The 11304-nt window shown below is 40.8% G+C and overlaps 1 protein-coding gene across 2 annotated transcripts in view; it reads left to right on the top strand.

The window, feature by feature from the left end:
* The first annotated feature begins 9609 nt into the window (after positions 1 to 9609).
* Positions 9610 to 11304, top strand: part of LOC125718380 (transmembrane protease serine 9-like) — a 32913-nt gene continuing 31218 nt past the window's right edge. Inside the window, exon 1 of one of the 2 annotated variants that reach the window (XM_048992209.1) lies at positions 9610 to 9741. In XM_048992209.1, coding sequence (XP_048848166.1) covers positions 9687 to 9741 — 55 coding nt within the window. In that variant the 5' untranslated portion in view covers positions 9610 to 9686. The remainder of the gene's footprint in view (positions 9742 to 11304) is intronic. The other variant, XM_048992208.1, reaches the window with a different exon arrangement.

Below are 11304 nucleotides of genomic sequence, written 5' to 3'. Positions count from 1 at the left end.
TAATGATTAAAAGGTATGTCCTAATACTTTTGTCCATATAGCGTAATAGCTGCGTTTCAAACTACACATCTGCATTTGCCTGTCTTTTCCATTCCTACAGTTTGAGATCCAGTCATTACTATGAAATCTAGATTTCTTGACCTAGCTTGGGTATGTTTATAAAAAAAGAAATCCATAAATTCAAAGATGATGACATGGTCTTGCATGAGTATATTGTACATCAGTCTCTAGATTTAAGTAAGTACATTGTATAATGTCAGACTGACATTCATTGTCAATTAGGCCACTTAAAAAAAAAATTGGTTCTCGTCCTTTTTTTTGGAGGGGGTGGGTAGGGCGGGCGGGATTCTTTATTTATTTATTTTTTACAAATTTTGATTGACTGTTTGGACTTTCAAATATGTAACAAAATGCATATTTGAAAATACATACCGAAGAGAGCAGACCTACTTCGTACGCCTCCTCAGTTCTTCCAGTTTGTTGCGTTTCAAATATATTAAATGTAAGAAAATACAAGAATGTAAATTCCTTGATCCATGTGTATCTCATAAATGCCTTCCCAACTATGGATTTGGATACTTTATGCTGATGTTTCATTCGTGAATATAAAAATGATACTATTTGAAACCAATATTCTGTTTGTCGTTCCCATTCTAAATGAACAACCAAGATTTTAAAATATATATCTAGAAAGAAAGTGTATTAAAACATCGCTAACATAAGCCCATCTCAGGTAGAGACAAATTTAGGTTCATGAAACCATTCCAAGACTAGGATTACACAATGTGGATCAATCGTCGACGTGGAATGCGCGGGAAATTCAAATTTCGTCATTCTTGGGCATTTTCCATGCGATTTTAACGAAATAAAAAATAATTCGGGTCGGAGGCATTTCGGCGGATCGGGAGGGGACGAGAACCAATTTTTTTTTAAAGTGGCCTTACTGTAAATGGGCGTAGTTTTTTAGAAATGCTCTTTCATCTCAACCTTATTTAACTGGTTTTACCAGTAAGGCTACTTAATGTGACGACATTGAATGATAAAGTAATAAGGACATGGAAAATACAATTCTTAGTTATTACTTGTCATTGTGCAAAACACCCACCATGATACACAAGATTTCTTGCCTATACAGCCATCGGTTCATATTCAACCACCGCTGTATATATTCTTTATAATTATAAATATTGCAAAAGAAGCTCTCAGTGATTAAGAAGTGATTCATTAGTTTAGCCATTAATTTGCCCATGTTTTACTTGCTTTCCGCATGTTTTAGAGTGCTCAGCAACTTGGGAGAGGCATAAAGACAATTTCCCCATTGTCCCCACTGTCTATTATTAGATTCGCATCACTCATGACCTGTTTTCACTGCTTGAGCAGACGGCAGCCATCGTCTTTCGAAAGCATGAAGAGACAAAGACCCTTTCGATTTCATCGAGAAAACTGCTTGTTAAAATCTGTGTTGGTAATTTGGATGGAGAACCATGGCTTATAAGATTTTGTTTAATGTGTACAGTTAATTTCTGTTAGGGATGAACATACTACAGGAACCACACGTCTTATTAGGACTACTCTTCAGAGAAAACCATGATTCCTTAATTACAAAATTTTGATGAATTCTTGAAGTTAAATATTTTTCAAAGGAGAAATACGGGCAGTTAAAATTGCACATTGCAATTGGGACTGTTTGTATCAACACTAATGATGTGCTTCAAGTACAATAGCTATGTCTGAAAGTCATTTTATGCTATCACTTTAGTTATCCATCTGTGGCCCAAAAGCTAACACTTGCCAAGGAAGTAGTGTCACTGTTTGTTTCACTAAAGATTCACAGCCCACTGGGTGTAAAGGAAGGACACGTTGGTTTCATTTCATCTTGGTGAACATAATGACTTTCAGAAATCAAAGAGAAACTTTAAACATTAAACTTTGCACTTTTAATTTTAGTCGACCAAATCAATTGTAGTTTTAGTCGACTGCAATCTTATGATATTTAGTCAACTAAAACTAGACTAAAACTAAAATAATTTAGATGACTAAATCATGACTAAAACTAATTTACATTTTAGTCAAAAAGGATGACCCATCCATCCATTTTCCAAACCGCTTATCCTACTGGGTCACGGGGGGGGGAGCCTATCCGGGAAGCAATGGGCACGAGGCAGGGAACAACCCAGGATGGGGGGCCAGCCCATCGCAGGGCATACTCACACACCATTCACTCACACATGCACACCTATGGGCAACTTAGTACCTCCAATTAGCCTCAGCGTGTTTTTGGACTGTGGGGGACTGGGAGTACCGAGGAAACCCCACGACGGCATGGGGAGAACATGCAAACTCCACGCACATGTGACCCAGGCGGAGACTCGAACCTGGGTATTACATATACATAGAAAAGTAAATCTTATTCGTTGTTGTTTAATCTAGAACTGCATTTATTCGTTATAAATGCATTATAACATTTTGTGAGAGCGAGGTCTTCCTGCCTACGTCATATATGAGTCAAGAAAGGCAGAGTTGTTTTTGTTGGTGAAAGAAAGTCATTATTCCACACTTATACTACTACAGTACGATTGGATTGGATTGATTTCGATTTTGCAAGGCAGCGATTCGATGTCTAGCGATGTTTAAACTTTTACTGCAATGCAATACATTTCTATTCAGTATCAGCCTGCATGATCAATATTTTCAATTCAGTGGAACATAAGCTAATTTGAGTGGAATTTATTTAAATTTAAAAGGACTTAAATGTTTAATTTTTCATTTAAAAAAACTGAATGTTCTGGGGGGAAACTGCAAAAAACGTGCTTTACGATGTTTTTTTTTTTTTTTAAAAAGTGTCAAAAGCACATGTCTGCACAAGGAACACTGTCTTGTATTTGTACATTAACAACAAAAACAATTTCTGGATAGAAATTGCTCTGAAAACTAGATAGCTTACTCTGAAAATGTAGGAACAAAGGTATACTGAGCTACATGAAGGGTAGTGTAACGTATTGGTCTGTACTAAGCTGAGTCTCCAGAATGCCTTCTGAGATTTTTTCGCAGATTTTTTCTGCAGCGTTTTGTTGTATCGTCATATAGTCATATGCATTGATATTTGTTAATCGAGTCGATTAAATCGCATGTCGGCTTTAACAATCCACACATAGTTTACAATCGATTGACTGTTACACCATTAGAACATAGATACAATAAACACTCACCAGAGAAAACACTATTACTATCAATTTTTCTTTTTAAAATCTGTCTATTTGTAGAGCTATGGAAAAGAAGTGGGATGAAGTTTATAATTTTGTCTCTTCACAAGCATACCCTGCAGGGTATAGTATGCTATTTTAGAAGACACTTTTTAATCCTAACTTTGACATTTCACTGTAATATGTCAAAAATATCTTACTGTGCATTTACATTTTGATGGCATTCCATTGCTAATTATTTGAAATTCTAGCTTTCCACTGTCATTCTCCCTGGAGAGTCTGTGTATACAGACTTTGTAAGAGCCAAAGACAAGACAGTGAAGGCTTTTAAACAGACAACAGAACAAAATATTAAAAAGTCACAGGATAAACAGAAAGCAGCATATGCCAAAAGGGTTTAGAAGAAGTACCAACATGTCGTGTATGGTGTCGGTGATGAGCTTCTCCTGTTGAATATGAGGAAGTGTGGACGAAAAGGAGGGAGAATTGAGCCAGATTTCTCCGGTCCATATGTAATTGAAACGATGTGTGGCAAATTGGTTACATTAAAAAACCAAGAAGGGTCTACGCTAAAAGAAGCACGGATAAGGACAGATCAGAAAGTTCAACACATCTGCCAGCTAAAAGTAATGAAAGTCTCAGCACGCCTCATGCCCAGTACACTGTGAGTCACCAACCTTTGGCCGAAGAGAATGATCAACAGCCTCACGACAGTACAACCCCAAGAAGACCATCTGTTATTGCATATGCCACAAAATATGAAGAACATACAGAAGACTCAAAAGAGGTAACAGCAGCCACAGAAGCTGTAGAACCTGCACCGGAAATGCCATCCAGTCAAAAGAGAAGCTGTGGAGAACAAGGTTGCATGCTCAGATTTCTACTTCTGACCTGTTGGTTACTTGTAACAACTTCGGCCTACTCCGCCAATTCGTTCTTTACATAAAGGTGGATTGGCAAGTTTGTTACCCACCTGCTGTACGAACCTATTGGTTACAAGTTAGCAACAGCGGCTGGAGAAATCAGAATAAATGACAACCTGTTTTTCAGTGTCTAAAGCTTGGACACAACAAAAGGATGACTTCTGCTCACAATGCACGGCCAGCTGTGATATTCAGTATGCTTGTTATATGCAGGATAATATTTAATATTTTTATTGAATGGTACCATGCGTGTCCTATGGTTCATGCATGAGTTACCTTATGGTATTCCTTCATCTAAGGTTCTACATCCACACATGTTAAATAATCTAGCCAAAAATACAATATTGAATATTTATGATCACCCCTCTAACTTGTATCAACTCAACTTCCTTATTTATTCTTTCAGCAGTATTTCCCTATTCCTTTAAGGCCTTTTTAAGCATCAGAATTGGGGAACACTGTTGTATACTCCGATTATTTTACATTGACCCGTTGGCCGTGCTCAGTTTTACGTCGGCCCGCTGGCCGTGCTCAGTTTTACGTCGGCCCGTTGGCCGTGCTCAGTTTTACGTCGGCCCGTTGGCCCTGCTCAGTTTTACGTCGGCCCGTTGGACCTGCTCAGTTTTATGTCGGCCCGTTGGTCCTGTTCAGTTTTACGTTGGCCCGCTGGCCCTGCTCAGTTTTACGTTGGCCCTACTCAGTTTTACGTTGGCCCGTTGGTCCTGTTCAGTTTTACGTTGGCCCGTTGGTCCTGTTCAGTTTTACGTCGGCCCGTTGGCCGTGCTCAGTTTTACGTCGGCCCGTTGGCCCTGCTCAGTTTTACGTTGGCCCTGCTCAGTTTTACGTTGGCCCGTTGGTCCTGTTCAGTTTTACGTTGGCCCGCTGGCCCTGCTCAGTTTTACGTTGGCCCTGCTCAGTTTTACGTTGGCCCTGCTCAGTTTTACGTTGGCCTGTTGGTCCTGTTCAGTTTTACGTTGGCCCTGCTCAGTTTTACGTTGGCCCTGCTCAGTTTTACGTTGGCCCTGCTCAGTTTTACGTTGGTCCGTTGGTTCTGTTCAGTTTTACGTTGGCCCTGCTCAGTTTTACGTTGGCCCTGCTCAGTTTTACGTTGGCCCTGCTCAGTTTTACGTTGGCCCGCTGGCCCTGCTCAGTTTTACGTTGGCCCGTGGTCCTGTTCAGTTTTACGTTGGCCCGTTGGTCCTGTTCAGTTTTACGTTGGCCCGTTGGTCCTGTTCAGTTTTACGTTGGCCCGTTGGCCCTGCTCAGTTTTACGTTGGCCCGTTGGTCCTGTTCAGTTTTACGTTGGCCCGCTGGCCCTGTTCAGTTTTACGTTGGCCCTGCTCAGTTTTACGTTGGTCCTGCTCAGTTTTACGTTGGCCCGCTGGCCCTGCTCAGTTTTACGTTGGCCCGTTGGTCCTGTTCAGTTTTACGTTGGCCCGTTGGTCCTGTTCAGTTTTACGTTGGCCCGTTGGCCCTGCTCAGTTTTACGTTGGCCCGTTGGTCCTGTTCAGTTTTACGTTGGCCCGCTGGCCCTGCTCAGTTTTACGCTGGCCCTGCTCAGTTTTACGTTGGCCCTGCTCAGTTTTACGTTGGCCCGTTGGTCCTGTTCAGTTTTACGTTGGCCCTGCTCAGTTTTACGTTGGCCCATTGGTCCTGTTCAGTTTTACGCTGGCCCTGCTCAGTTTTACGTTGGCCCTGCTCAGTTTTACGTTGGACCGTTGGTACTGTTCAGTTTTACGTTGGCCCTGCTCAGTTTTATGTTGGCCCGCTGGTCCTGCTCAGTTTTACGTTGGCCCGTTGGCCGTGCTCAGTTTTACGTTGGCCCGTTGGCCCTGTTCAGTTTTACGTCGGCCCGTTGGCCGTGCTCAGTTTTACGTCGGCCCGTTGGCCCTGCTCAGTTTTACGTTGGCCCTGCTCAGTTTTACGTTGGCCCGTTGGTCCTGTTCAGTTTTACGTTGGCCCGCTGGCCCTGCTCAGTTTTACGTTGGCCCTGCTCAGTTTTACGTTGGCCTGTTGGTCCTGTTCAGTTTTACGTTGGCCCTGCTCAGTTTTACGTTGGCCCTGCTCAGTTTTACGTTGGTCCGTTGGTCCTGTTCAGTTTTACGCTGGCCCTGCTCAGTTTTACGTTGGCCCTGCTCAGTTTTACGTTGGCCCGCTGGCCCTGCTCAGTTTTACGTTGGCCCTGCTCAGTTTTACGTTGGCCTGTTGGTCCTGTTCAGTTTTACGTTGGCCCTGCTCAGTTTTACGTTGGCCCTGCTCAGTTTTACGTTGGTCCGTTGGTCCTGTTCAGTTTTACGCTGGCCCTGCTCAGTTTTACGTTGGCCCGTTGGTCCTGTTCAGTTTTACGTTGGCCCGCTGGCCCTGCTCAGTTTTACGTTGGCCCTGCTCAGTTTTACGTTGGCCTGTTGGTCCTGTTCAGTTTTACGTTGGCCCTGCTCAGTTTTACGTTGGCCCTGCTCAGTTTTACGTTGGTCCGTTGGTCCTGTTCAGTTTTACGCTGGCCCTGCTCAGTTTTACGTTGGCCCTGCTCAGTTTTACGTTGGCCCGCTGGCCCTGCTCAGTTTTACGTTGGCCCGCTGGCCCTGCTCAGTTTTACGTTGGCCCGTGGTCCTGTTCAGTTTTACGTTGGCCCGTTGGTCCTGTTCAGTTTTACGTTGGCCCGTTGGTCCTGTTCAGTTTTACGTTGGCCCGTTGGCCCTGCTCAGTTTTACGTTGGCCCGTTGGTCCTGTTCAGTTTTACGTTGGCCCGCTGGCCCTGTTCAGTTTTACGTTGGCCCTGCTCAGTTTTACGTTGGCCCTGCTCAGTTTTACGTTGGCCCGTTGGTCCTGTTCAGTTTTACGTTGGCCCGTTGGTCCTGTTCAGTTTTACGTTGGCCCGTTGGCCCTGCTCAGTTTTACGTTGGCCCGTTGGTCCTGTTCAGTTTTACGTTGGCCCGCTGGCCCTGCTCAGTTTTACGTTGGCCCTGCTCAGTTTTACGTTGGCCCGTTGGTCCTGTTCAGTTTTACGTTGGCCCTGCTCAGTTTTACGTTGGCCCATTGGTCCTGTTCAGTTTTACGCTGGCCCTGCTCAGTTTTACGTTGGCCCTGCTCAGTTTTACGTTGGACCGTTGGTCCTGTTCAGTTTTACGTTGGCCCTGCTCAGTTTTATGTTGGCCCGCTGGTCCTGCTCAGTTTTACGTTGGTCTGTTGGCCCATTTGAGTTGTTTTATGTTACAGTGTTTAGAAGACACTGACTTTTCCATAATCATTTAGTGATCATGCTCTGGGCTTCAAAAGACCATGGACAGGTTGAAGCAGTTGTGGGACCTTATAAGCTATATGACCACTCTTTTCACACGCTGCCAGGGACTGAGTGGCTGTCAGATGAAATAAGAAAGGAAAAATTACTGATGTGGTTGTGTTTAACGTCAGGTTTTGTATAGGCTTTAAAATTAAAAATTTGTTTTCCAAGCCTGTATTTGTTCCAATACTGAAATACATGTCAAAGAAGAAGCATACATGAGCAAATGTTTGTTTGACAATAACAGAATATGTGACGTAAAGTATCGATCTTGGTTAGCCATAGCTGTTATTTCTGCAAGTGCTTGAGGACTGTTATTGCATTGTTGACTAGACATTGCTAATAGACATGCTCGTTTAAGGTGAGATCAGAAAGTTAAGGCTAATGAAACTTAGCACTCCACATATGTAAGGAGTACCTTTACAAAAGTTTATAAAAAAAAGTATGAGGCACATTTTGAAAGATTTTCTAAATCTTAATTTTTGCTATATTGCTTAAAATGTCAGTGAAACAGCAATGTGTACTTATGATTTATTAATATTAAAATTATTACATTTTTAAATTAAACTTTAAGTGAAATTCTGAAAAATTTTATAAGGGTCATGAGAAGTGATGGAAAAGTTATGCAATACCATTCCTTACAAACTACAAACCATGTAAATGACTAAACTTGTTTAACATTTTCCATTTATATTTCATTGATGCATTCATCCACCGTCTTATTAAAAAAACAACAGGCAAGTTATAATTGTTGATGTACTAATGCTTCTACAAAGTGCAAGCATGCTTCTTTGCATACTTACTTTTGTGTTAACTTTTAACAGAAACCAGTATACCAACTGTGTGCAGCTGTGTCAACTTCACTATTTTCTGGAAAGTTCTGATGCCTCTTGAAGGTATTCAAATAATCCAGAAGTTAAATGGTTGCATAACAGAGCCACCACTAACCTGCCACACAACTCATCCCATAGATGAAGTTTCCCACAGAAGACACCTGACTGTGTCCTGTGAATTTTGGAGCACTCTGGATTCTTTTTGTAAGGGTGGCAAACCAAGTATGGGGTCAAGGATTTAGTGTTTTCTGTTCTTGTACATTTGTAAAATTGAGGAATCACAATTATAACACATATGATAAAAAATTATAAAAAATATTACGTTTCTCCAAAGACCTGTCATGAAGGTTTGTTTCATTGTTTCAGATGACGTATTAATTTCACTGTCTTTTAGGTGCAGTGTGACTCTGCAGTAGATCGGCACATTTCTAATGTGCCAAACACAAGAAACACTCGTCCACTTATGTTTGTGACAAATGTTCAGGAAAATAAACTTTGTTCAGTTTTTCTTTAAACCTGCTTGCTTGTTTTTTTATTTAAAATATTAAGATTGTTATAAAACTGAGGAAAACTTTTTTTTTTTTATCACATAAGATGCCCACAATGTGGTTAAAACCAGCAGAAATGCATGGGGCATAAGAAGCTAATAACTACTTCATCAACAATGATTATTTTATGACATTACATTCTTATCATAGCATTAAGTTTCCTTATAAAACTGGTACCCCACTAAAAACTATAGGCAGCAGTTTCTGGCAGCATTAAGTGTAAAAAACTGCTACCCCACTAAAAACTATAGGCAGCTGTTTCTGGCAGCATAAAACTAAGTGTAAAACCTGCTACCCCTCTAAAGTACAGGAAAGTTATTTTGATAGCATAAATCCTTATACAGATGTCCATTCAGGAGTATGGGTAGGAAATTTTGGCAACGTAGCAAAAACTGACAGATGTAACTGAAAATTTCTGCTGCGGTAGGAAATTCTGGCAAGGCAGCAAAAATGTTCATGTTCTGCACAACGATATATGCTTTTAGTTTTATACTTGAAAACATTTGTGGGGGAGGGGGGATCCTTAGGCTATTCTTTGAAACATAGAAGGATTTCGTAAATTATTTTTCTATATATTTTATCTTTTAGTATTATACAAGACAGAAAGTCAGAAACCCGAATACTTCAACAAAGAATGACAAGGCAGCGCAATTGCGCTACGTACTTAACATTTGTAACAGCTTGTAAAGAAAAAGAAAAAACTCATACGGTTGCGTACATAAAGTTACGACGATCAACAAGGAAACGCGGATTAGAAATATGTTTAAAGAGATATGAATGTTTGAAATTCCTGCGGCCCAAGTAGGACTATATAGCTGGCTTTGTACGCGGTATACATTGTTGGGAGAAATCAGGAGGGACATTCAAATACAGACAGACTGGCATCTCCGTTTAACGCAATGGCATTTAGGACCGGTGTGCTTTTTGTGACGGCTCTAAGTTTACTGTATACAGGTAAGTGATGTGCATTTAGAACAACCGAGCATTTGCGTTTCAGTGTCGTTTGACCCTTAAATAATGTCCATGTTGAGAACTACGAAAACGTTTTCAAGTTCATTGTAAATTATATAGGAAATGGAATGTCTTTTTAAAGTTCGTTTTACGCTTGCTTATATGGTGTTCAAAATGTAATATCAGTGCTTGTATACCTATAGGCTAGTGAAAAATTAGTAATATTTTTTTCTAAAAAACGGTTGTTTTGGAATATAATTAGGTCCACAAGATGTGTACGTATTGTCGATGATAATAGTCGCAACAGAATTCTTGTACATACATTTTGGAATGGTTTCAGGTCAAAGTAAAAATTATAGGGGCTACTGGAACAATGATTTATTCATAACACTAAAGTAGCTAATCACATATATAGGCCTAATAGATTAGAAAATAGGTCAAACCTTGAAATTGCTGTAGTTTGGAATGAAATGCTTAAGTAATGAAAACAAATCAACAAAATCACGTAATTGTGTGCAACATATTACTCCTGTCTACATTCTGGATGCATGCAGGGCGTTCCAGAACACTGGACGGAATAGTGTCGTTATTCTCAGTCTCACAGTATATAACATTGTGTCCTACCACGTGGCCTCATCCAAGAACGATCATCTATCCTAAGCTATCAAGCAAAAAACACACACTCTATGTGATCTACATCAGAGTTCTAATTAAATAGTGGCTTTCGGGAGATCCCCATTTTCGGCTGTGCACCACGACTTCACAAGTCACATGCACGCGCATACATTTCAGTGCGCAGCACCGTGGTCAGTAGCAAGGTTACTCCGAAAAACATTCTATTGCTACTACAGGCAGTTAATACCGTCAATAACATTTCATATAGGCACAGTAACAGCAAGACGTTTTATGGCCTAATCCGGGCAAACAGAAAACAATCACAAAGCAGAGGGACACGAGTAACATCTTTTTGCTTCTCATAGGCCTACACACCTCTTCAAAAACAATGCATCATTTGAACAAAAAAGCTGAGTATTATTTAGCTAACTTGATTTTAACCACAGCGAAATCAAACAGCTGTCTGCAACTCACGGCTCATATTTATTATTGTTTTTATTCCAAAAACCTTAAAAAATAACCTGTAACACAGGGGTGTCAAACATACGGCCCGATGAAAGTTCTAATCCGGCATGCAAGAGATTTTAGAATATGCACAAATAGAACAGGTAAACCCCACAAAAAAATCGGTGTGTGGAGTGTGTCATGCCAAATCTCTTCCGCTGTCTGTGACGTATCGCTCAGCTGTTTGGCAGTTGACGCAGTTTCAAGGTACCCCGTACGTTTCAAGTTCACACTTGCCACAGCACAGCAGAAAAAAAAAATATTTCCTTCCCTCGAATTAGTAAATCGTACCATCGATTTAGTAAATCATGCACGAATTACTAATTCGTGCGCTCGGTTTAGGAAATCGTATTATGAAATTTTGTATTTTTATACCCTATTGTTCATTCTTGACTTTTTATGAACTGTATGACATCTGTCAAGTTTTTGCGTCTGAATTGTCCCATT

Source organism: Brienomyrus brachyistius, chromosome 22 (assembly GCF_023856365.1).
Source record: "Brienomyrus brachyistius isolate T26 chromosome 22, BBRACH_0.4, whole genome shotgun sequence".
Classification (NCBI taxonomy): Eukaryota; Metazoa; Chordata; class Actinopteri; order Osteoglossiformes; family Mormyridae; genus Brienomyrus; species Brienomyrus brachyistius.
This window is presented reverse-complemented; position numbering and strand designations above follow the sequence as displayed.